Below are 27,435 nucleotides of genomic sequence, written 5' to 3'. Positions count from 1 at the left end.
CTGCTGCCCGTCTAATGGGATCAGCTTCCTGAGTGTCTCAAAAATACTGGTCAATGATGGCTTTGACTGCCTAAGATGGTGAGATGTACCTTCAGCATTTTCCCATTTCATGTACATTTCCATATACATATCCCATTTCCATATACACAACTCCTTTTCTTTTTTAAAGGCTTTTCGTAGTTAGCCACGTACGATATGGTGAGGCCCGGCAGTTGTAGTACAATAGACAAAAAGGAAAAAACTTGCCAAAGAAATGTCTCTGTGGCTGGGGTCCAAGACTTTGAGGAGGACTTTAATCTCTTTTTCATTTTGATATCCTTCATTCTCATCATCTTTGTAGTTGAGAATCCCTGAGTAAATCTGTGTTCTCGTCCCTCTTCCAAGATGTTCGCCCTAAGACATAACACACCACGTATTTTTCAGACCAGGACACAAAGCAAACAAGTGTAGATTTACACAAATACTTGAATCTGCACTATATTCTGCCTCTCCCAGTAAAGAGTGGAATTAGCCCTCTACTCGATCTAGCTACAGACTTGAAATTATTACAGCAAGAAGCCAATGACAGCACATTACTCTTTGCTTTAGTGGTCTCTGAGCATATTCACCACTGTAAACCCATTTGATATTAAAAGGCTATTACACCTCCATTAACATCAAAGAGGTTCAGTGCGATTTAACATTATTAGTCTAAATACCAAATGAATAAATAATAACTAGCCTCTTATTTACAATAAGCTGCTACTAAGGCAATCTTTAATGTGCTTCCAAGAGCCAGAGGAAGTAATATTTCAACGGAACACTTTGTTTGGGAAAGCAATTTCCTCCTAAATAACAGGGGATTCCACCTTGGGATATTTTTGCAGGAAGCCTGCACGCTGACTGTAAATATACCAATCAAAAAACAATTAACATAATCTCTATCTGTCCTCCCCAGTCAATGATGTCATTTTAAAAAAACAAAAAACAAAAACAACAAAAAAACCACCAAACTTTTTATTTAACTGAAGAAGCTAACTGCATTATTTAAAAGCTTGGGTCTTTTAGAAACATTAGATGTGATTTGTGCATTCAAGCCACTGCGTGGTTTTTTTAAGTTTATCCAGGTCACCTGCATCACTAACTGCAAACAACTGTCAGAAAATTTGGGTGCTAAATCAGTTTGGAACACAAAATTTTGAGTGCTAACACTCTTCAGAGTTTTGAATCCTTCACTTTTTTTTTTTTTTTTTAATTGTAGGATATCATCCTTAAACCTCAAGTTGCCTGTTTCTCTGATACACCAGGCTTTAAAAGATACAGCCAGATTTAGCAACAAACCAGGTAGGAAAAACAGCTCTTAAGACTTCCACGATTTTTTAAGAATTACCTTAGAAGCAGTTATTCCCACAGACATTAGAAAATTGCTCAAATATCAATTTAATTTCTAGTGAAAGGCATTGCTTCCAAGCTTATCTTCTTTTTCCACACAAGGACTTATAAACATTTATATACTGCAATAGAAGTCTTTAAAGCAAACTGAGATGCAGATTCAGTTCTGCTGAGGAGAAATGGGAGTGGAAGAACCAGCCAGAAGGGGGTGATTTTGCATTACTTGACTGGGCTGCCGTACTACTTTGATGACAAGACAGAAACGGAGTTCAGCAGCTTCCTACCTGCATGATTTCTTCCTTGAGGATTCGATGGAAACTCAGCTGCCCTAGGTGATAAACAGGCTGCCATTCCTGTGCCTTCTTGGTTGCAACTAGCAAGTTGGAGATTTCTGGAAGGCAGGGAGAGAAAATGTTCTTTAAGACTTCAAAGATAACAGCATTCACCCTTCTCAGTCAGTAACATTACTGTATATGCTTACTGCAAGGTAAACCCCCAGGTGAATGAGGAGGAGGGAGAAAAGAAAAAACTGACTTAACTTCTGCTCAAATAACTTCTGTCATTCATCAGAGAATTCACTAACGCAGAGCTACATATTTTATACTATATATACAGCATTGGTATTAGCCTTCTTGGGGCTGATATTAGGAAACCGAACAGGGTTTACCGCACAGAGAAATACTTGGGACTGAAAGAGGCAATACCACTGCTGTACATTTAAATAAAAGAGCACATACTCCCTCCTGCCAACAGGTACGAGTCCTTTCCAGTGTGCAGAGGGGAAAAAAGGGGTACCTGGAGTCTTACTTCCTCTCTCTTTACCCCCTTGAGAATTTTTTGCACTCTGGGAAACACCAACAGGCTGTTTCTAGAACACTGGAATTAAATTGGATGGGAAATAAACAGAAGGAAAAGACTCAAAAGGCCAGTGCTTCCTCCCCACTGCTTCTGGTCAGGGAGACGCATAGTTGGATCTAGAATTCTTGCACATGAATTTTGTCTTCCTGTGTTTTGACAGCAGGCATTATTTATTACAATACAATGGGTTTAGATAGATGTCTGTGTGCATCTGGCCTTACTGTTACGTCAGGGCTCAACGGTGATCTAGTACTCTGAAAACAATCAGTAATGAACCATACCCTGGAAAAACTGCTTTATTTCTGCATCCCCTAAACTTCTTTGTGAATAACCAAGTAAACAGCCAGATTCAAAAAGCAGGAAAAAAAAATCCACAATGGAAGAGAACAGGGACCAGCACAGATAATGCACTGGATTCCCACTGTAACTAATGCCAAGGAAAAGCTGAAGTGGGCAGTCAACTCCCTGACCCGTTCTATGTTATTCCAAATACAGCTGTCAAAATGTAACCAAATTGTCAAACTGTATAATCTCTCCACACTCCAGACAATTACTAATCTTCTTCAAAGTGCTGATAAGCTCAGTGTTTATCTAGAGCCCGCTCCTCCACAACTGTCAGAACAAGCAGGTAATTAATGTAGCTCAGTTAATCCCCTCATTCTAACAGGAAACCATTATCTGATGAACACAATCACGGCACTGTTTCCTCTGTTGTACAAAATTCAGCTGCAAGACACTTGTAGTTTTAGCAAACAGTTTTAGTAAGTGTTAGCATTAATAGTTCAACAACTACATGATCGCCCCAGCCCTCTCAAAATATGACCTCACAGATGGATTTACTGACTGCAAGGCTTGCTAAGAGTTGCAGACCAAGCTTTCCCTGCTGCTTCATGAAGATTAATAGAATGAACAACAGCTCATCATGAGAGCAAACAAACTTCAAACCAAAGGTCACCACGCAACCATTGCAGACTGCAGCCCTCCTTTGCTAGAGGAATTAAATGCGATGCACAGCGGCACTGCCTGGCATACGTGACTTGGTGGAGCAAAGGAAGAACCTTATATGGTCCCTTCTTCACCGCAGCTGTGACATTTGCTTTTTGAACAAATCTAGAGTCAATACTGCAGGGCCAGCTGCTCAGGTGCAAAAAGGGAAAACAGAACTTCTCTCACTGTCATTTAAAAAGTTCACACAAACAAGGCTCCTGAGACGCACCAGCCCCTGAGCATCCTGTGCTGGGCTTGTAACATGGAAAGGAAGTCCCTAACACCTTCTTCACAGTGCTTGCTTTTGCTTTTTGACCAGAGTCCTCCTCCACAGAGAAGGTAGAAACTTTAAATAGCATTTTTTAAGAGAAAAAAAGAGCTTCACACAAGAATACAGAACAAAAGACACTGAGTATGCCCCCTATTTCTGAAGTTTGTTTCCTTTTGACAACAAAGTTCGTTGCCTTTCTTTAAAGACAGTCTACCTCTCGGTTTTGGCTGGCAGCACCTCTTCAGGGTAAAGCTTATGTTGTCTGTCCGAAGTATTTGTCCTTTCAGGTTATCCATCAGCTCTTTTAAGGATGAGAAGGACTTGTTTGAGCCATGTAGGGAGTACCCATCTTTCTTCACTTCAATCTGGAAGTTCTTGTACTGGACTGAATTATTTATCATCTGCTATTAGGGGGGGCGGGGGGAGAGAGGAAAAAAAAGAAAGCAAAATATAATCATTAAAGTCAAAGAAGGTTTGTAAAGCCATAAAAGCTCCCCAAAAGCCTTTGAAATTACATGTAGGACTGGCTAACCATTGCTCCTAAGCCAGGGACCTCTAATCAAACTCCAACAAAGTAGAAAAAGGCCCTAAAATCCCTATAATCTTCAGTCCCAGGAAGGCTCATAATAACAGAGTGGAAGAGCAGCAACACAAAAATGCAATCATCTAACAGGTCCAAATTTTCGCTCCTGTGTTTTGCAGAGCCTCAGAGTATGTGGAAGCCCTGGCTCTTCAGAAGGAATTTTCTCTTCACTTGGTTAAGAATTGCAGAATCTGGACCACAGTTTCAAAATCTCAACTTTAAAAATAGCAAAACTCCCTTTCACAACCCAGATTGTTCAACAAGTGAAACAAAATTTCAGGCGGTTGTTCAGACCCTCCAGTTTCCTTCAAAGGTATTGGGGAAGAATGACTGAACTTTTGTACTTACCTGCCTCAAGCCTATGCCCTTCCAAGGTCTACCCTCTACACCTGCTTCCTCAGCTCTACCACACTGCAGCTTCGTGCCACCTTTCCCTTTCCTCTAAGCCTTGCAGTGAGGTTGAATGTCTTCCAAGACATAACTAATTTCTTGTTTCAGTGCCTCACTTATCCTGTGAGAAGACAGTGTTTATCATCTAGCGTTTCTATAAAATGTCTACAGAAGATGAACCCCATATCAAATACGGCTTTGTGACCTCATTGATTCTAGTAATGTTTTTTTTCCTAAGGCAAGAAAAGCAGTCTATATGAGTTTATGCTATTCTTCTTTTGTGCGTACACTTTAAATGTTTTCCCAAAACCAGCAAGTCAGCTGCAGACTTCCAGCTGAGGTCAGTAAAATTCAAACTTCTGTGCAGTTCACGCGTTCTTCTTTTCTACTTCTAACCATTACCATCTGGTTCCCTCACCTATCCTACCTCATGAGCTTTTGCTTATCACTCATCTTTCAAGAAGTATGTTCCACCAGCTAACTGTGTACATATCTCCTTCTGTGGTGCTCTACACGTAAAGGCAACTGTTCTCATGCACTACTCTTTTACAGTGTGTCAGTAGAAATACATTCATATAATTAAATCCACGTTCAAAAAACATTATGTAAGCTGCAGTGACAAATGCTGTATGTCATTCTCACACCATATGAGTTTAAAATGCCTTATTTCAATCATGTTCACACACAGTTTTATCACCACGAATGGAAAATTTCTGGGTGTAATGAATCATATTTGTGGAGACAGCACAAGGGTCTGGGGAAAACAAAGCTATGAGTAGAATTATCTACCCTCTGCTGCATCAGCTACCAAACAAAGATAAGGGTGACTGCCCTAAAGAACATAAATATATCAACATGGATTACAGGGAGCTGCCAGTCTTTAGCTTATTATCAGATTACTGCTGGGAACACCACACGTGACGTACCTCTGAGCCTTCAACACAAGTCACTGTCATAAGAATGTGGTTAAAGTTCGTGCAGCTCCATCTCAACACATACATTCCTGCTTCGTTCCCTTCCTGTCGCAGTTTGTTGATGGCATATTCCGTGCTGAAAGAGTCAACGTACAAATGAGGAAAATAACAAACAAGGAGTTGCATCCAAAATCCATTATTAGTAAATACACAGGAGAGCAATCCTATATTTGGAACAAAAATGTATAACCGCAACTTAGAAATATTTATATTATTATTAAAACATGATTCAATTGTGTGCATTACGCACGCTTGCATTTAGCTGCACTGAGCAAGGGAAGATTTATTAAGCTCTTAGCACGTTTAATGGGGAAATTCCACATCCAGCACAGTGCACACACAGGCTCTCGGTTTTCTATATGTTGCATCTTCAAACTTCAAAGAAAAAGTCAAAAAAGTGAGCAGAAGAGAAAATAATTGCTTTAGCTATTAAAAAAAAAAAAAAAAAAGGAATGGCTTTTTGTTTGTCCATCCAAGGATTCCCAGGGTCAAAGCAGACACAGTCCAACTCTGTTTACCTAATACATTCCCATCTGTTCAACTGACAGTGATCTCTACAGCTATTAGTGAAGTGAGCCTCAAAATACTCCTAGAGTGAGGAAACATTGGTCTTGTAGAGGAGTTGACATGGAGAGAAACAGGGATATTCTTCCCATATAATCCTTAGAAAAGTTAGAGTTGTTTTATAACCTTTTGGTAACTGACGGCCTTCCAAATGTCAGATTTCCTCAATGGATTCACAATGCAGCAATTATTCACAATTATTCAAGTGGAGAAATAAATCAAACATTTTACTAACCAAATAGGTCCATGGCATCCATTTTTTATGTTGTGCTCAATCAGTGGGGGAGCCACATCTGTGCAGAGGTAATGGTGGGCATCTGCTGTAAGTCTGAAGTATCCATCTATCAACGATGCAAACGACAGGGCCTCATCATGTGAAGACAGTTTTAATTCCTACAACAAAAAGATATTTTAGTGAAGAATTCTTACAGTTCTGTTAAAACATTTCAGGAGTGTCTCAATATCCAGCAATTTTTGCATAAAGTGGCTAAAAAATTGCCCAGAAACCTATGACAGAAAACCATACATACTTAAGGAGTCAACACTGACCATTTGCTATCCTCTCCGCTCATTACTGGCCAGAAACTTTCACTCTCCAGCATGACATGTTCTGCTGTCATCTTCCGTGAGGTCTGAAAGGCCAGCTCTTGTGCCAGCCTTTGTGAAACACGACGAGTTCAGGACTGGGGCAGACACATTGGACTTGAAGCCAATGTCACTCTGGCAGCTCCTTTTCAAATGTTAACAGCTGGCAGCCCACAGGAAGAAAAATCACTTAGGACACTTAAAATTGGGTATCTATAAACGGACCCTTCTCTCCTTTCCTCCCAGCTCCTCTCTGCCATCTGTGTTGAGCTCCTCTTTCTTGATACTGCTTTTGGCTATCCAAGCTGTGCAGAGGAAGGCCACATGCAGGAACAAGCATAGGGAATCAGCTGAGCTCACTAACTTTCTGCTCTTCTAACCAGGACTTTTGCATCTGTACAGTGCTGAGGACAGCATATTGAACTGTTATTGAAGAGTCTCATCAAAAAACATGCCTCAAGGAGGTTGTCACCTGTTGCCCAACAACACTGTGTCATTACAGCTTCCCATGAGAGGAAAAACTATCCAGGTTTAGTTCTTACCATCCTTTTGTTATCCTGCTTGTTAATGCTAACTGTAGACTCTTCCTTGATGACAATGTGGGTGATTTCAGGAAAATAGGAAAAATTGTTCCATGAGTCTTGAATTTTGTGTTTTTCTTCCTCCTTTTTGGTCTTGCCATCAGATTTTTTCTTCTTCTCTTTCTCCATCTGTACAGACTGGAAATATATTTTGGATAAAAGTACAGTAATAAAAACGTATCTTAATGAAAATTCACAACAAATTAATCTTCCACACGTATTTAATTCTTGAATGCTTTTCGCACCGCATTATGAATTCATTTACATGTTCCATGTATCTGTGTTGCAAGGATATACTTCTATCAAGAATTGTCCACGATACAGTTTTCATGAGGATGAAGGCAAGAAGCCATAAGGTAGCTGACTTACCTCTCTCTTGGTATGCTAGGAATAATTTTAGTAGCAGTACAGAGCTGAAAGTTCTACTAAAATTTCTAAATCATATACTTGAAATACCCTTTCAGAGCTCAGCCCAAATGCAAGAGCCACATTCTTCTCACACTGCATGCCTGAACTGCCAGCAGCAGATGAAATTCAGCAGGCAGCCCACAATGAAGCTGATCATCTTACAGGTCAAAAATTATTGAAAATTATTAGCAACTACTTATTTAAAAAGGATAAATGTTCAGGCTGATCAAAGCTTCCTGCTAGTCACAGGAAAGCTCACGTTGAGATGAAAGTCTTTCGTTTAGGCATTTAAATAAATACAATCTATAAAGCAGCAGAAACAGGAGCCTTAGAAGAAACAGGCTGCACTTCTTGCAAGCTTTTCTGCTCAAATATCAGTTCCTCCTTCCCTCCTCCCCGTTAATGTTATCATTTAAATCAGAAAATCTCCATCAGAGATAGACAGTTAGGTTGAGATAGATCGTTAGGTTACATCTAAATAGAACGAAGCACACTACTTTCCATGTTACAGAAGACAGTTATCAGTAGGTTCTTATCACTATCAGGAACTGAGGCAAGCAAAAGGAGATCTGTTTGTTTAAGTATTGTATGTGGAGAAAAACTGTAGAATATGGCATAACCCCTTCAAACCTAGAGCATATTTAATGTTTATGTACACAAAGTACAGAAGAGATTATGCAAAGTGAGTTCTATTAGCAGCACTGAAACAAGGAACAACTAAAGTATCACTGATTAGCTTTAATGTCACTATATTTTAATTTATTCATGACAAGTCTACAGGGATGAGCAAACAGAGCACCTGGGGTGCCATATACAGAAAAAGCATTAACAGACTTTGATATCAAGAGAGGGCACCAAACCCTAAGGGTCTCCACAGACATTTCTCTTTCAAGACTTGTGTCTGGTCTGCAGACACAGTACAGTCTTTAATTTTCCTGTTAAACCACAGAGGTTGTGCAGTGTCCATCCTTGGAAGTTTTCAAGACCAGAATGGATAAAGCCCCGAGCAACCTGGTCTGATCTCAAGCTAACCCTGAAGAGGGGCTTGAACTGCACACCTACTGAAGTCCCTTCCAAACTGCATAATCCTACAATCCTATGAAAGAAGTCCTCTCAATAAAAAGCTGATCTGCAGTGTCTGAAGATCATTTTTAAACAGTTATGCCCCCCAAAACAATCCTCTAATTCCCACTTATCAAGGGATACTTACATTTGGCTTAAGCCTCCACTGAATCCCATTGTTTCCTGTTACGATGACTTCGTATCGTGGGAGGATCTCATTGTCTCCACAATTACATCTATTTATTTCATTCTCAGATGAAATCTGCAAAGATGAAGTCTCAAAAATTTCTGCTCCATAATGTTTAGTCAAGGTCTCCATTGTTGATAAGTATTTAACTTTCAGATCACGTGGAGATACGCTGTCACAAATGGTTTTGTTGTTAAACTCTTTAAGGAAATGCTTGAAAACATTATTTATCCGAATCCTGGTTAAAAAATTCCTCTGTCTGATAGTCTTGTTCAAAGTTTCAGGAATATAATGCTTGTAGCTAGAAGGAAAAACAATGCTATTGGTTAATACTGTCGTCTCCTAAACTTTTAACTCTCTAAAATGTGCAACTGCCTTATTTTAGGAGTTACAGAGAACAAGGTGCAGTTGGTACTGTAACAGGGGGTTACAGCATTAATAGCCAATAGGAATTCAAATAATAACCTTAACTGAAAGCTTTTTAGTCAGATGGATATAGCCCACTCAAATCCATAACACAATTTATTCTAACAGTATTCTCATGAGGTTGCCACTTAACAACACTGCCGTTTCTGAACCTGCTAACCCAGAACCCAGAATTCCCAGCAAGCCAACACATCAGTATGCTGCATGCACTAGCTGCACAGATTTCAAACACACTCCAGATGAGAAAAAAAAAATGCAGTTTTCTAAGACATATCCCTATTGACAAGATTAGGAAGACCCACTTAGCAACAGTAGTGTCGGAGCTTGTAACTCCTGTGCAGTCAGACCCTGGAAGGCAAAATGCTTAAAATCCTTTCTGGAAGAGAAGCACAGCAGACCCAACAGTGACAAAGAAGTTATCCCAGCTCACCTGATATCTTTGGGAAGCTCAGGAAGCTTCAGTTTTTTCTTGATGGCATAGTGAGAGATTGCAAGGACAGCCATCCCCAGACATTCATTTTCAATTTCATGAACCTCTTGATCATTTTTAGGATCACGGATTGGTGCCAGGCCTTTCACTAGGTCATACTGACCCTTCATAGGAAGCAAAAAAAGAAAGCTACCAGATTTGGTACCTGTCTTTGATCATCTACAAGCAAGCAATATGTCACAACATCACAGCTCTCTTTGAGCAAGAGTCACCCAAAACTGTAAGCCAGGACAGGATGGGGTAGAAGGGAAGAGCTGTGCAATTGATGCAGTCTTCCCATAGGCCAGTGAAACAGCAACACAGGCAAGTGCTACTCACCCCAAAACCCTGCCTATTTGAGAAGAAACACCAGCACTTTGGTTTTGAAGTGACAGTTTGTGGAACAGCTGGAATCACCATGTGGATCATCACAGCATATCCACCCCACATGCAGTCCACAGCATGGTGGCTTTCACAAAGAACGTGTATAGACACACAGGCAGAACACCTGCGCTGCTCAGACTCTTTCAAAACCCCCTGTCCCCTTCTTTTATATACTAGCCCATCAAAAATTCAATTTTTTTTGTAATTAACTAAAGAAAGCACCACCCTTGTCCCCTTCTAGCACATCATAATTTTTTTTTCTAGTACGCAACAAATACTCCGTGCCTCTGCTTTATCTTTGTCCTTCATCGCCTGGTGTCTCTATGAACCTCATGCACTCAGTCTCTAAGCCACATCTCAAAGCCAAGATTGCAAACTCTGTGGCAGCCGCCTTGCTCTGGGACAGTCCAAAAAATATTTGGTTACCAAAGAGCAAAGACATTTCTGTTGCCTTATACTACCATTAGCATTGTCTGTCTGGCCTTTTTTTAAAATGTTATTACCCAGAAGTAAAATTCTACTTAACACAATATTGTCTGACAATACCCATTAGGGTCCCTACTCATCCCACAAGTTGAAATATGTTTTCATTCTTTTTGCTGACACTCAAAAAAAGGAGAAAGGAAAAAAAAAAAAAAAAAGGACAAAACCCAGTTTTGCAGCATGTTTTCAAATAGTGATTTTGCAAAGTTGCATATATGTACACAGGAATGTTCATAGAAAAAAAGGTGTAAGTCAGTTTGGTTATACAGAATAAAAGATTTGCTTCTTTTCCTACTTTAAAATGCAGGTGGTACCATTAAAACGCACACATAGCTGTAGCTAATTTGGTATTTTCTTTTATTCTGGTTTCACAACAAAACAACAAGGATTCAGTGAAGCACCTTCATGCTATCTCTTTTCCTGAGGGACACAACCATATTTCAAAGTCTTAAAATTCTGCAGTAATTATACTCAGAATTAAAAGTAAACAAGTTTTCCTCCAATGCATTTAATTTGCTCATTTCACAAGCCTTCATCAACTTCAACCTTCCCACTTCTTTGGTGAAACTACACAGTTTGGAGTTTGCAAAATCATGGACAAACTTTTTTGTCCAAGAGCACAAGCCTTCTGAAATAGGGATCCTGCCTACTTGCCACATCCAGCGTGCTGCCTGTACCGCCACCAAGAGGGAGGCACAACAGAAGGAAATAAAAACTGCACGTAAGCTGACTGTGTGACAGCGGTATTATCAGTCAATGCTTTTACACCACACAGTAAAAAAGACGCATTAAAAGGACACCATATTGTCAGTTTTAATACTGCTGCTGCTCCTCTCCGTAGGACTACGGATATCAAAGTTGTGTGCAAATATTTGGCAAAAGAAAAGATGATAGCATTTATATCTAAAAATAGTTGATATTAAAAGAAAGTACACCATAAAAATGTAGCCCTTTTTGGATTGTGAGACATACAGTTTCTTCACACGTTCTGCATATAGGCAGGTTGCTCTTCACATAGCCAATTCTCTTCTCTCCACCACGCAGGAGTATGAAGAAATCACTTATCAATTACTAACAGGTAAGGTTGCATGTACTTTAGAAGTTTGATAATGTCTTTAAAGCCACTTCTACTGGATCAAATAGTTTTTGTGTGATGCTTGCAAGCAACCTCTTACCTGTGCAAAGATGTATTCTAATGAGTTTGCATCAAGTATAGGAGTTCCTTCTGGTGCCGGCTTCTTCTCATAAGAGTTCTTTGCTTTCCTTGGGGAATGCCTCCACACTGAGGGTTCATTTTCACTAGTCCCATGCCAGTTTGTAAAGTAGTACCTTACAAGAAAAGAGGAATAAACTTTAAAAACTTTTGGGGAAATCCTCTGTTTACAGTAGATACGTATTTTAACCTTCTAAAAGAAAATCAGTTAAAAGTCGAAACCCATCAGTCCCTGAGGCTGCAGCTTGCACATGGTCTGCTGCAGAAAAACCACATGCCTGGCCTGAGGAATTGAGGGAAAATGGTGTATTAGTCAAAGGTCTTCAGCATTTCCACTCAACAGTATCTCACACTCTTAACTCACAGTTCACACCTGACTGCCTGTTGCATCCCTGCACAGTCCACCAAACAAGAAGCCACCACTCAGATGACAATTAGATTTCCATCACCCCTGACACTGCTTGAGCAGTATGAGACTGTAATGCTTCTACCGTGCGATGACTGGCATTTGCATTCCAAGATAAAACGACTCATCTAAAGGGCTAGCAAGACTTCAGGCCTCCTCTTCTATCGGCACCAAAGCAATGTGCAGGGCAGAACTGCCATGAGTACCTCCCCCACAGCTGGAGCAGGAAGCAGCACGATGCCTCGCTCCCTGGAATGTCTGCTTCCCTCTGGTTTCGGATGGAGCTGGTGAAAAAAGCACTAATTCAAATCATCTGGTCTTCAAGGGACACAGCTGATCTTCTGTGTATATTGCAAACAAGCTTTTTAGCCACATCTGTATGCAAGGCTATTTAACTGAAAAGCTGCTAAAGGAGCTGGCATCTGCTGAAAAGAATTGAAATTTTGGAGCCTCTCTTTGCACCTTTTGAGAAATCTTTGCCTAAACTGTTATGGAAATTTGTGTTTATCTGGGTTCTATTAACATTTTAAATAAAGTTTAGTTAAATCTGGTTTGAATCAATGTGCCTTTTGCAAAGGTTCATGCCTTGCATGTGATCATGTACTACTTACAATTAAAAGGCCACAGCAGAGCAGACCTACCCAACTGCTAAGTAGAAATGACTTCTATAAGAACACGTCCATCTAATTCCAGAGGAGCATTCAGCACCAGCAAGAGCAAACCATGCACACACACGTGTGTGTGTGTCTGTCTGTGTGTGTCTCTCTGCATTAATACAAAGGGAAATGTAAAATCAATGCTTACAAACATTATGGTGCAGGACAACCCGCATGCAAACATGTGTGTTTTAAAGTTATGCGACTATCTTTGTGATTTGACTCTGAACAGAATATAAGTTCATGGATTAAACCCCAGTCCTGCAGTGGTTGAGGTTGGTGTGTATCAGCCTCAGTCCAGAGTCAGGGTCTTCAAAAGCAAAGCAAAATTGGCACTTTTACTTCAGCATCATGACTTTTAATCACACATAGTTATCTGCACAGTAAGTTGACCATTCAACTGAAGAATTACGTATCAAATTATACTTTAAGAGGTGAGACTTTCTGTACTGTGTTTCTGTACATCTTTTCTTTTTGGTAAGTTGTTTTTAAGTCCCCCAAAAGCACATGTCTATAGCGTGAGTAGGAACACCAACACACAACTACACCAAAAATTCCTGACAAGTACTGTGAGGTAATGCAGAACTCCTTTGGTTGAAGCATGAAAAGCAGAGCAAAGCAAATCCTTCTGCCTCCAGGAAATACCTTGTTTTCATATGCTACTTTATAAAAATGAGTGATAATTAATACCTCACATTCTTTTGTTATTTCCTGAAAAGAATTATGGGCAAGGTATTGCGTACTGTTTGTAACTGAGAGGAGAATTTACTCCTTCCCCATTTAAACCACATCAATTAAGACAACACTTAAAATTTACAATAAAAATTGTTTGAGGAACCATATAAATAAAGGACAGTCTCCCTTGAACAGACTGATGGACTTGTGACAAGGGGGAGACAGATTATTACTATTCCATTTTCACAAACAGAAACAGGAGCACAAGCTTTCCAATTCAGAAGTCCTGCAAACGGGCTGGAGACTGAGGGCTCCTATGTTTCAGGAGCATGACCCACTCCTCCTTTAGAGCATTTTAGCCCAGGGCAGGCACCTGCAGCATGGGTGAGAGACAGCCAGAGGGATTTTGGGAGTCAGCCCGAGCGGGTCACCCCCGGGAAGGAGCAGCTTTGCACTTCACCAGTTCAATCTGGCCAAGGAGTGGTGGAAATGCTGGAGGGGGACCTGCTGTTCTCTTTCACCTACAGCAGCTGTGATCACCCCTCTTATCAGAGCTTCCAGAAACATTTCTTTGGGTCCTTTCTCCACACCAAGAAACACTGCTACCTCTGGCTTAAACACAATGCAGCTATGGAACAGTTAAACTCCTCGTCCACCAGCTGGTGTGCTAATTAGACCAGAGCATCACAAAATATTGTGGTTTCTTATGTTGTAGACTTTTTTTTTTTTTTTAAGCTTGAGGTAAATGAAAGAAATACAGTGCTAGTTAAAAAGTTTCTTGAGAAAACGAAGTCCTTTTAAAATATCACCAAAGTACAGCAGCTGGCACAGATTTGATGGGAGCAGGAGGAAGACAGGAAGTCCACACAATCAGAAACCAAATCTAAAGCTTTCAGCAGTGGGAGAGAAACCAATCATCTAAAAACATTTGAAACTACTCAGTCACATACCTTCATTTTATATATATTATTTCAATAGGACACGACTAAATCAAATCTATCAATGTAATGAAATTTCAAACATAAGGTTGTCCACATAAAAATGATTTAGTCTCTAAATCGCTAGATACAGTCTAATACACTGCACTACTGAATAAGCTCAGAGCATTTTCCTTTTTCAAGAGGAATTCTGCTCTTGCAGAGCTCAGAATAAACAATAGTCGTTTAGAGAACAATTTCACAATCCAGTATTGCTCATAATTTTACAGTGCTCTGCCCTGCTCTCTAGTTCAGATGCCCAAGCCAAGATACACAACAGATCAGAAATGAAAGAAAGGAAAATACCACTTCATCAATACATGGCAGTATTCTTAGGGAGATGGGAATCTTTAGATTTTAGTGCTTAACTCATATAGGCTCTTCATAAGTGCATGTGAAATTATTTTAAATACATATTCTTGGCCCAAAGTTTGCCAGTTTTACATGGATGAAGTATATCTGACAAAAGAGACATCCTTGCCAAACTTCAAATCCCAACTCCAAAGCTCAAAAAAATAAACCACCAAAACTTTTTAAATAGGGAAAGCAGAGCATTTTCCATAGCTTCATTCTATAAAATGGTAGAATAGAAAAATTTCCAGAAAATAAAGTTCAACATCAATTTTGCCTATATACCTATCAGCTGATAAGAGTTACAAATAGTCAAAGAAGGTTTATAAGAGGGAGTTCTTCAAGCAGTTTTAAAGAAGGTGGCATTTACCCACTATGCAGGTAAGATGCAGTAGGAATGGAAGAGTACCTGGAGAGAGCTCTCACCATTCACCCAAAGCAGAAACATATGGACACCAAACACAGCAGAAGTTATTTTTTAAGAATTGAGATAAAACCGGTATCATACTTCTAATTAGATAAATTAAATTCCCACAACTACACTTTTAAAATACCACTTTCTTTTTACTGAAAAAAAGCAGACCACATCAAAGAATTTCAGTATCAGGGGAAAACACCCCAGACTCACATTATACCAAGAAATTTTATTATTATCCAGTATATGGTTAATCTGACCGATCTCTTAAAGCAAGAAAGGGCACTGAATGCTCTGTAAGAGGCCATCAGAGTCCTCAGAGCTTCTTGTGGAGTCATTACTCTATGGCGTTTTATTTGCCAAATCACAGCTGTTTAAATCTGAGATTAGACAAGGTTAAGTCATTAACACAACTAAAAGACTGTGTTAAAGAAAAGACTATAATATAATAGCTGTCAGTATTATAATTACTTGAAAAGCAAAGATCTGTTTGTTGACTGCCAGTATTTTTGTCTGGCACAAACGTAATCAGAATCACAACCTTACAATTCAAAGATCACCTTTTCAAAGCTGTCTCTATCTGTATAAGCAAAGAGGCTGTTATTCTCTAACAAGCCTAGAAAACAGTTTGGATGCACAACCTGAAGTTTATACATGCCGATCCCCCCCTTAGCATGTACAAGGGACAGTCATGTTGTCTAACTAGAGATTATCAGAAAAAAAGATGTTAAAATGCACACAGCTATATTACCACTTGAAGTTTTTTCGCTATAGCACAAACTGACCATGTATGTATTACATTTTAAGGCGAAGAGGGAATATTACGTAGAAGCTTATTTTCTTACAGTTGTACCTTGAAGAATCGACAGAAATGATCTGTGGACTTGGTTTAGCAAGATGGGTAAAGTTTCTAGATAATTATTCCTGGAAGCAAAGTTTATTCCACATACTGTTCTCCTATATCATACACTTAACGCTCGAATTAATGCAAGAAGAAAAGTCATAACAAAAATGAAAAGGCGGCGGCAGTATAATGTGCAGAAATAGATTTCTGTCAAATCCTAAAAGGAGGGCATGCTTCCTTTAGCTACAGTATGTGAGAGCGCTCAACAGTTGTCAGCATTACTGTTTTCATTTCCCAGTGGATGAGGGCTGCTGTACCCATTCAGCCCCAGCAACCTCAGCATGCTATGTGCTGCATTTTAAGGACGCCACCTGAAGATCAACCTGATGGTACATGTCAGGTAAACATCTTGGGAACAATGGTTTCTACTTTCTGATGCTTTCTACAGTCTAGTGCATGCGACTCACAGTGAGGTCATGCTGATTCCCCTACAGTCCTAGAGAATTTCAAAAGTAATAGCATGTTGCTTTCTCCTTTCAAGTTCATTGTAAAATTCCCATTAACTTCAGTAGGAGTACAGTTCACTCTGAACACTTCAAAGTGTTCCAAGGCACTTGAAACATTCAAAATAGTGACATAATAAAACAATGTTTTCCAGCCATTTTCTTCAATTTACCTTTTCGTTACTTCAGTCACCTACAGCTTTGTGAATAAGGGTTCTTGTGGGTTTTCAACTTCTGGGGCTTTTTTCAATAGCAAAGATGAAAAAAAAATCAGGAGACAAGACATTTTAAGCTTTTACTGTTCATCTCTTACCTATGCTGTGAAAAGCAAGCTGCTTCTTTTGGGTTTGCTTTCCTGCTTCTTCAGTGAGTTCAGTAGTAAGAGTCAGAGCATCCACATACAGTTAAAGAATCGTATTTCAGATGTTTTGCACTTACCTCATTCGATAATGGAGCTGGTGTGATGTTTTTTCATCTATCTTGAAGACCTGGTTTGGTGCATACCAGAGTCTTTTGTTTTCATCATACAGGGCAAAGAGATTATGGCACAGAGGAGATATAGCTGTCAGAGAAAAGTAAACAAATGTATGAATTGCATGGCTACAATACATATATGTGTGTCCCAATAATACAAATGCGTAAATATCTGATCTTGCAAAATAGACCATGAACAGAAACTGATACTAGGATTAGTTTAAAACAAACATTAGAAAGTTATTGTTAAAGTGGAACTGCAAACTGCACATTGGTTCACTCAAACAGATTTATCATGTATTAAACAGTGTATCATTTAAGCTACTTCTAACATTAAACTTACTCTGAAATCCTGATTTTGCCAAAGGTCTGAACTTAAGAGGAAACGATTTAAAAATCTCCACTTTTTCCAGACGACAGAAACGGGTGTTTTAACAAAACGACTCAAGTGATACCACAACTTTGTTGTCAGTTTTATTTTATTAATAAATTTTATTCCCCTAGTTGAAAAAGAAGGTTTTAATGAAACAATGAAAATCCCCTTCTCACTAGCAAACAAGCAGAATCTTTCCATTCTTTGCTAGTTCAACAGAGGGGTTTCCAATGAAGAACAGACTTTGAATTGTATGTCTAGGCCGACCTGCTTTAACCTTTGTATTTACATCATCCCAAAGGAAAACAGACCATGGTATGTTTACAGGTCTACCCTTGTTGTAATCCTTGCTTTGGTTTCCTGCTCCACAGGAGGCAGTACCTTTTTGCAAAAGCAGCCAAGTAGTTCTGCTGCAGAAAGCACTGTAGCATGTGCTTAAGTGTCTTTCTGAAATTAGGCCAAGTGCAGAGCACTTTGTTGGGGTCCTGTGGAATTCAGTGAAACTCTATATTGTGAATTGGGTAGAGACAGCAGAAGGGAAGAAGAGAAGTCAAGGGAATAAAAACAGCTTAATTGCAAAGTTCACAGAAGGTGGTGTTGGGCAGCCGTTGCCTTCTGCCAGTCAACAAGCAGTACAGAAATGCCATCGATTGTTTAACATTCAAGTTGTGATTTACAGCAGAGACCAGCATCACAGGCCTGTTGAAACAGGTAAGACTTTTGTACTTCACTGCCATGTGCTGTGGACTTAGTGAAAAGCAAGAGAAGGCAGAAAAAAGTTCCTTTAAGGAAAGCTCACTTTAAGTAATTTCTTCAAAGGTTCTGAACTTCCAACAGAAATTACTGGGTGCAGCTGCACAGTGTGCGGGTTCACACCCATACAAACAGTAGAAGTTCACAGCTCTTCCATGCTGACAGAAATATGTGGAGTGTCAGTACTCCTCATTTTCATTAAAACTATTCAAAAACAACATGAGTACTTATTTGATGAGGTTTGTCCTGCAGATTCCCATCATTCCTGCCTTTCCAATGGAAAGGAAGCAATTAGGTAAAATGAACTAAAAGGTACTCAATGTCACAGGCATCAAGACGACACGGGAAAAGAAAATATTTTAAAGCTGCAGGAAAGCTAAAGCCCAGTTTGTCCATTTAGACAGCCAGATTCACCACTCCCACATCAGCTGAGTAATAGTGTTCTGTGAAGCTTGGGAAACACAAACTCGGGATCAGGGCAGGAAAGAACTGTAGCATCATAAATAGAAAAGCACACTGGTTTCATGAGGCTCAAACATAGATTAAATCCACTAATTCCAGTAGAATTACATATATGTTCAAACATTTTGCTGAGCCAAGGACCACAGTAACAAAGCAAGGACTTTTCATCATACGCTGACGTGTTACCACAATGGTGTGCAGTTCAGGTGATCTTAACTGTTGAATAACTCTGCAAAGGGGTGTCAAATAACAGAAACCTAAAAGCGGAAAGTAGCAAATAGGTTTTGGGTTTGGTTTTGTTTTTTTCATGAGCCCTCTCCAAAAATTTTTATAACATAGGACAGATCCTGACAGGTTTACCAACTCCTGTGCAAAGTAAAAGCCACTTTGTGTTAACTTATTTGTATATGGCGTCTCCTTTTAAAAGAAACATAATCACCTCACCCAAATTAAAGAATTAGTACCTGTATCTGCCAGAAACCACGGTGGGAGATCGTCACTTTAGGTGAACCTCAAGACAGTCTCTGCCACCATTTCTTCCATTCCAAGCAGTTTAAGAACTGCGCAAACAGACCCTTGGCAAAAGTTTCCATCCTAGACTATATAACACGCACATTTCTTCTACAAACATTGACTTACATGCAGAGAAGGATGCATCACTTTCGATACTGTCAGGCCTTGCCACTGAGAACTTACATAAAATCCAAATACTCACAACACCTCTTGGCAGCTATAATGCACAGCTCCTCCGAGGTAAACTCGCCACTGGTGTAACAAATGGGATTTTTATCTTGCACGTATAGAAGTATTTCTAAACCCTGATGCTGAGCTTCCAGGTTTACTTCACTCTTCTTTGTGCTCCTCATTTTTGCACAGAAAGCCATGGCCTTGCAATCTTCCTTTACATTTAGATACTGAAAGTGGAGGAAAAATAGTTAAGGAAAACGTGAAGCAGAGTTTGAGTATTTATCAGAACACAAATCCATTGCTGATGAGGCTGCTGTACACTATGATGGGCTAGGCACAACGCATCTCAGAGTCTTCACACTGAGAACCTGATTACTGAAAATCAGGTCCCCCTTTCACAAACAAGGGGAGAAGTGAAAAAAGAAATGTCAATATTTATTCTGTTTCTGGTAACTCTGTTCCAAATAATTCCCTTCTGTTCTGGTGGTTCCACAACTATTCTAGGAGGTTTCTCTTTTGACTGTAAAGCAGGAATAACTTTCACATCCTTAAGCACCTAACTGGCTGAAAAACAATACTTGAGGCTTGGTAATATAAACAGTACAATTTATATTTCCTTAAAATGAAAAAAAAGGTAGCTTCTATTTTTACTGTCTCCTTAACAGCTAAATATTTTTGATAGTTTTCTCCCCTCTCACCCTTTGTTTTTTAAACATCTGATACTTGATGTGTCATGATGAAAAGAACTTTACTGGAGAGTTAGGTTTTTATTATTACTTCTCTCTCTCTCCAGAAGGAAAAAGTAGCATTAAGTAGGTTTAATCCAATAGCTTTTAGACTGCCAAGAATGCATACAAGACAGCTCTGACTCGAAAGAAAATGCATGTTGCATTTTATACCCAGTGCTTAATAGAAAGAGCAGAAAGGAAATAGAAGAACACACACTCCAGGTATTACAGGGTCTGTGTTCCACGTTTTACTACGCCTTTGCTCAATTAATAACAAAAACCCAAACCACCAATTCTACAGTTTATGAAATCAATCCTCCCACCGAAAAACAAACAAACAAAACCAAACCTCAAAAGCCAACACACCTGCATTTATGTGACTGTCTGATCCTCCACACAACTGAAATGGATTATCTTCACACTTTCCAAAAGCAACTTGACTCTGGATGGAAAAAAAAAAATAATATTGTCAAGAATGGCTTTGTACAGTTTGAGGCACAAAATATATGGCCTGGCTGATAAAATGCCACTTGAAATCCAAGGGAATCTTTCATTTAATGTAACTGAGATCCAGACCTAGTCTCAGCCAAAGACAGTCATAGCAAGTGTCTAGGAATCTATGTAAGTCTACTGATTTCTTTTGACTCTTTGGATGCCCTGACTGAGATGCAAACAAAAAACAGGGGAAAGCCTTCATTATTCATTGGGGTTTTTTTCCTATTTTCAGAGCATTAACCATCAGTTTAGTGTTGCACTCACTGCAACCTTTAGCTGTGACACCAAAGAAGCTTTCTTTTCTTTGCTCTACTTCCTTTGTGGCTTTTGAAGTCACTTCATTCTTCACATTTTTAACTTCATATTGCTAATTCCAATTCTTCCCTAGTCTCTACTGTGTCTTCCCCTTCAAATGATTGTGGTTTTTTTCTTTATTTTAGTCTCCTTTGCCCTATGAAAAGTGCAGAGCCTTGGGTGGGATGCAGAGAATAAGGAAGCTACTCAAGGGAGCATCACTGCAAGGGTTGTATTTCTGTCAGAGGAACCTTGTTCACAAGGAGCACAGCCCATGTCTTCAGTGTCTTCAAGCAGCACAGGCACCTTTCCAGGAGCCTACATGGGGGGGTGGGGGGGGTGTTAAGCCTTATCTAAGGCTTAAAAACACCACAAACCACCTCAGTATTCTGGGGCTGGTTTGCAAAACTAGTCCCACCCAAAGTTAGAGGTTATCCTCATCACCTGAAGCAAACCAGCAAAATAACAATACCATCTTTTTTTCTTTTACTGGCAGGCATGACAGTGCCTCTATTTAAAGCACTATCTAATACCAGGCACGGCTGTTAAAATCAACGAGATGCTACAGGAATACTTAAGAAGCAGGTGGGGAAAGAGTGGGGATTGTTAAGAAATCTGTCCTGATTGGTAAGAAGTCCTGATGGTAGAGCATGGAGCATCAGTGAAAGTGCTGGCATGCTTGAAAGGCATGGGTGATGTTTCCTTCCAAGGGCAGACAGGCTGCTCCTCTCCTAAGGAATGGGAATAAGCCAGATGGGGAAGGAGTCTGGACTCCTTGAAGAGAGGAAGGATGTGGGACTCTCTTCTGCATCTGCAGAGAGACTCCTGTGCTCTGGCCCTGGTCCCGCGTCACTGTCCACAAGCCACGGCTCCATGCTCTCAAGGGAAAACTATTCCACTTGCTTCTCCTGGCATAGTCACTAACGAAGAGCAATGGCAAACTAAATGTGACAAAATGTGCCTGATCTAAACCTGACAGTACTGCTGGTTTGGTAAACATCACCCATTACTCATCTGAGGGTGAAAGACTCCTCCATTTGTATTCTCCATCCCCACCTTTTTCTCTTCTCTGCTATCTCTGCCAAAACATACTTGAACTAAATGTGTATTGGTTTCACTGCAACAGCATTAGGCCTTAATCTGATATAACAGACTTCGATGAATATTGATTTACAAGCCTTACACTTAGACAGGAGAAAAGTCTGACACTGCTGCACAAGCTTCCCTTGTGCTTGGGAAGTGCCCAGCAAATGTGATAAAATAGAAAAAACCCCACATTTAACAGCACAGCACACATTTACAATTAAATTGAATGTTCCTTCCATCCGTGCCACTTTAATGCTAAATCTGAGTTTCCAGACACATTCCTCCAGCAGTAATATGGGGAAGAAGTAATTGAGAGCATGACTACTGCAACATGCAGACAAGCCAGTAATTATTTCTGCACAGGACCATAAAAATTAAACACAAAAGGCTAAAGATATTAGCTTTAATCTAATTGAAAACACTCTCTTTTAAACATTTTACATGGCAGGGGGGTTGGAACCAGATGATCTTTAATGTCCCTTCCAACTCAAACTGTTCTATGAAACTCAATATATTTTAATGTCTGTGTGGGCATAACAGTAAAAAGATCATCCAGATGTTTTAAAATGTGAAGGGAAATATAAAACCATTGCCTTCTTGCAGATTCATAAATCAAAATTGTTGCTTTTCAACATAAGTTCTTTGGGTTTGCTTAGTAGTTTGTCCTTTTGTTTCTAATCGCAGCAGCAATTCCCAGAATACAAAAAGCCTTAAGCGCTTCATTTACAATACACTTCAGGGGATGAACCAAACAAACCAACATCCAATCTCTAACTTAATATTTACAAACAGGTTTTCCAGATATTCCCATGCTCAATGTCAGGAATTCACCTTTTTAAAAATGCATCTTAATCTTCCAAAAAGCATCCTTTGAACAAGACACATTCCTGCTCTCTCTTAACAGTAGCATCTCTTACCAGTCCTACACATTAATATTACATACATACAGGTGATGGCACCCAGTGCCAGCCCGGCCAGCACTACGGCAGCCCTTCGCTCCTCCAGACCCGGCTGCCTGCCAGCACATACAGGCAGCCATGGGACTGTCCCCTCTGCAAGGCTCACCCCAGTCCCATGTGCATGACCCAGAGCTCCCCATGGCCATTACATTCAGTCTCTTGCAGTCTTAGGCATCATGTTACACAGCCCTCATGCTTCATCTCAGAAATCTGAAGGGGATATTTATCCTTTGCCACTTACAAGGTTTCAGAGCCTCAGCAGACCATTGTTTTGTGTATCTTCTGCAGATTATCTCCCTTGCTCGTATTTCCCTGATGAACTTATAGACACCAGCTGGATCCCTTCTCAGGTTGCACTTTGCTTGGCTTGTGCCATGTTCCACTGGTCTCTTCCTGCACAAGCTCCACTTTCCCCTGCTCATTCTTGCAGCACTTCCCAACACTTTACCCATCCTCCTTGAGCAGCACGGCTCCAGGGGACTTAGCATCGGATGACAGGGATACTGCTGGGAGTAGTCTGACTGACAAGACAGAATCTGCACTTTTCAGAGTGTGTTTTTCTTCTCATGGGGGAAACAAGTCTTTTGCAATGCATGCTGCAAAACATTTCGGGGAAGGTTGGATGGCTTTACTCAAGATACCACTTGGTATCTTCACCTCAAAAGCTGCTGCATTATAGCTTTTCAAGCACTCCCCAAAGCAAAGGGTTTCTCTGGCCATTTAAAATCCTGACCAACATATACACACATACCTGCCACCTTCTGTATTTCATTCACAGAGTAACTTCGCTGGCTGTCAGGGTGAACAAATCCCCAGCCCGGTGCACTGCCAGCAGAGGGGGACAATGACTCATTCTTCATGCAAGGTTAACAACCACAAAATCAGTGATTTTGGGTGCACACATGCACAAAAACAAAACCATGCACCCACAATTGCCTAAACTCATATCTAATTTCTTTGGACAAGGTCAATGAACAGATCTGGAGCCCACAGAAAGTATTTTTTTCTCATACACTGATGAAGCTCCCGCAAAATTTTGGTATCAGAAAGATGAAAAGTTAAAAAATAGGGAGAGGAAAATCTAAAGACAGGTTGTTCAAAATTAGTTTGTTTCTGGTTGCCTATTAAACTATTCATACTTAACTAAATACCTGGAAGAGAATAATAGTTGGTAAAAATTCAGGTTCCTGCCTATGACTTGCCACAGACAAGATTACCTTAGTAAAAGCAGAACGGTTCAAGCCCAATAGTCCCAACATTTCTAAGGAAAAAAACCCTACAAATGTACAACACTATTAAATGACCCCTTTAAACTTTTGCATGCCTCAAAAATCAAACAAAGAAAAGGCAAAGGCATAAATTAAATACTTTAGAAACAACTGCAAATCTTCCTTGAACCAGAAAGAAGTTAAGCCACTATTGTGGAAGGAGAAGCCTGGGAAAGCCAGCCTGGCTCTGAAGCCTCCTGTGAAGCTGGAACATCTGCACCCGGTCTGCCAAGAGTCCCCCTCTAAAAAAAAAACAACCCAAAACACAAAAAGAGCTTCACTTGAATAAGGAAACAGAGGATAAAACTGTCAGCTGGGAGATACTTCAAGACATCTGATACCAACAGAAACTGGCTACAAGCGCTAATGGGCATTTTTAAGAAAACTTCTCACCCAAGTTGAAACAAGGCAATGGATGTCACACAGCTTAGGCTCCCCATATAAGTAGACAAAGGGTTTGTTGAGTTTTTACCCCAACTCAGTTTTCTCGCTGTCACTGGGACACACTTAATTTTCTCCCAGCAGAACTGCTGCAATTCCCAGAAGAAAGGCACTGCGACGTGGAGGAGATGCAAGCAGAGCTGCTGTGCCTGCCAGGAGAAATGCCCTCAGCTCCCCTGAAAGGTGCTGCCCATGCCCGCTGGACCCCCGAGACCCAGCACCCTTTGTTTTCCACTCATAAAACATTTTAATGGACCACTGAAAACTACGAAACCCAAAGGTTTTGAGAAGGAACTCCCCAGCACACATCCATGCTTATCCTGAGGTAAACCTGTGCACTCAGACCTGCTTGGATTTAAAATGCAAGTTTTGCCTCCAGCTCATTATGGGGAGTTCTGACAGGAAAACAAGACTCCAGCTGGTGCTGCTGACCTCCTGCGCCAACCCTGCTACACCACTGCCTGTGCTGTCCATGCTTCCACCATAAACAAAGATCATGAAAGCAAAATGCAAAGATGGAAGGTCTATTCTGGGGGCAAAAGTCCCTAAAATGTGAGGAGAGGAAAATCCCAGATAAAATCTGACCAAACCAGAAGTCAGTTCGAAGCACCATTTGCAAGTTCTTCCTCTTTTTTCCCCCTTCAGCCAATTCAGTTTCTGGTTTCATGACTGTGACAGAGCCAGGGGATGTTTATGATTGCTTATGGCAAGAAAGTAACAGGCTTTCCTTAAGCCTGCAGGGCATGGCATTTTTGTAGTATTCATAGTTTATGTCAGCCCAGAAGTTCTCTATTAGTATTATTTTTTTCAACATACTAGTAAAGAAACTTGTCACAGCCCATTCAGCATGGTACATGCATCTAATCTAGCATAACCTATCAGAGACTCATTTAAAATAAAACCAAACACTCTCCTTCATAAATTTTAACAAGAGAAAATGACAGGAATGATACGACAGCAAGGAGTGAAGCAGCAGTTAAAATCCCAGTTTACCAAAGGAGCTATCGAACCGCTGACCAAGACCCTCCTACAGCAGCCCTGGGAAGACACAACCTACCACCACAGCAGGCAAAGACTGGACCAGCCTCGATTAACTAAAGCTCACTGGAGAGAAAAAGATAAAAACTTTTCATTATAGAGTAGAACATGACCATACACAGAGCTCCTTCAGGTCTAAAACTGTTGTCCAAGTAAATCTGAGGACAGCAAAAAGCTCAGCGCTTCCCTCTCTACTGCCTACAGTGCCCATGTCATCTTCTGACCTGTGGATCTGCTCATAAAATCAGTGAGCTAACTGCTGCTAACTCAGCTCTTGACACTCCCATTCGTTAATAACTAATACTTTGGGATTAAATGTAATAACTACTATCAGTGCTCTTTTCTGGGGATGTTTCTTTCCGAGTCATATTGAAGAAAAAAGCTTTTAAAGTATTATTCCTGGAAATTCAAGAACACAAATGCTACAGGACAGAACGAGGCTGCTTTTTAAATTGTATTTGGGTGTTTTCTGTGTGTATGCAATACTTCATCACCTTTATGTATGTGATCACATGCTATTTTTTTCCACAGGACTCTGTCACTGAATGTACAATTTAGTATTCATCTATTTTATTCTTTTATTCAGACTGATCTCACCACATGCTGTTTACCTTTGCCCCAAAACCAGAATTACTAATTCCCCTTGGGTTTTTCTATAGTATTCATTCTGCGATATGACTGATCTATGTTGTAAAACTTTGTTTTAAAAATTGGGCTGAGAGTGCATGTAATGGAAATTTTCAGCAAGAATAGTTAGGTGCAGCGAAGTTCTTCAGAACTGAAAAACAGGGTGTATATGATCAGGTATGTCAGCCAGCCTTCATCACTCGCACGCTTATATTAACAGATGTTATATATTTCCATTTTTAGCAATCTAACTGAAAAGCAGAGGAGGCAGACTCCTGTTGCGTTCACTTACTGACTGCTTCAGACCAAACCCAACGCTTTACAAACCCACTCAATTCATTGTCACACTACAAGAACTAACCATGCTTGTTTCCTGTGCTTTTCCACTGCAATTTTAGCTACTTCTCTGAATTTTGTGACGTCACCTATGTGGGAAGAAGTTTTTCAGCTTGCTCTGAAAGCTGCGTGTTAATCTACCACCTTTACTGTCCCACCTGTAACGGCTGTTGCAGATGCGTCAGCATGCATACAAACACAGTCACACTGTTCTTTCTTACCTAATCTTTCCAGCCTGACTGATGTTCCTTTGGATATGGATTGGGCTTCTACAGCAACCAACAATTTTTATAGCTTGTTTCTAAACTGTAAATGTGTACCTAATTCTTTGTCATCCACAATTTCTGGTATAGTAACAACTTTAAATCATACAATTCTTGAGAAGCTTACTAGCTGTTACTATATCCTTGTATAGTCCATACTAACCACTTTTCAGCTAAAACCGTATCAATTTCCTTGGAGGCAAACTTATTTACACATCAAGCTTCAAGCCGTGGAAACGTACCAAACAATTACATGATTGTTATGTAATTACCATGTAGCCAATACTCCAAAGCCTATTACATGCAAAATAGATGAAACTTCTTCCCCCCCCCCCCCCTCCCACAAGCCAACCATCTGAAAAAGAGCTTTATTACTAAGACTGATGCTAATAGGACTGAAGGGAGATTCCACCCTTAAACAGATTTACACGGACAATCTGGTTTTATTCCTGCCTGGGACACAGCATTAATGATCCTTTTCTTTCCTGTATGCTCTCCTCCACACCACTCACCTATGGTCCCCAACCT

At 40.1% G+C, this 27,435-nt stretch overlaps 1 protein-coding gene across 2 annotated transcripts in view; it reads right to left on the bottom strand.

The window, feature by feature from the left end:
- Nucleotides 1–20,543, bottom strand: part of JAK1 (Janus kinase 1) — a 30,677-nt gene extending 10,134 nt beyond the window's left edge. Inside the window, exons 1-12 of one of the 2 annotated variants that reach the window (XM_037404293.1) lie at nucleotides 20,467–20,543; nucleotides 19,401–19,599; nucleotides 17,062–17,185; nucleotides 11,759–11,912; nucleotides 9,678–9,841; nucleotides 8,783–9,122; nucleotides 7,126–7,302; nucleotides 6,234–6,391; nucleotides 5,387–5,510; nucleotides 3,702–3,891; nucleotides 1,656–1,762; nucleotides 247–393 (exon numbers count right to left, since the gene is read on the bottom strand). In XM_037404293.1, the coding sequence (XP_037260190.1) occupies nucleotides 247–393; nucleotides 1,656–1,762; nucleotides 3,702–3,891; nucleotides 5,387–5,510; nucleotides 6,234–6,391; nucleotides 7,126–7,302; nucleotides 8,783–9,122; nucleotides 9,678–9,841; nucleotides 11,759–11,912; nucleotides 17,062–17,185; nucleotides 19,401–19,599; nucleotides 20,467–20,472 (1,890 nt within the window). In that variant the 5' untranslated portion in view covers nucleotides 20,473–20,543. The remainder of the gene's footprint in view (nucleotides 1–246; nucleotides 394–1,655; nucleotides 1,763–3,701; nucleotides 3,892–5,386; nucleotides 5,511–6,233; nucleotides 6,392–7,125; nucleotides 7,303–8,782; nucleotides 9,123–9,677; nucleotides 9,842–11,758; nucleotides 11,913–17,061; nucleotides 17,186–19,400; nucleotides 19,600–20,466) is intronic. The other variant, XM_037404294.1, reaches the window with a different exon arrangement.
- Between the last annotated feature and the right edge of the window lie 6,892 nt (nucleotides 20,544–27,435).

This window comes from Falco rusticolus, chromosome 11 (genome assembly GCF_015220075.1).
Source record: "Falco rusticolus isolate bFalRus1 chromosome 11, bFalRus1.pri, whole genome shotgun sequence".
NCBI classification, from domain to species: Eukaryota; Metazoa; Chordata; class Aves; order Falconiformes; family Falconidae; genus Falco; species Falco rusticolus.
Note: the sequence above shows the minus strand (reverse complement) of the source record. Positions and strands in the feature narration are given on the sequence as shown.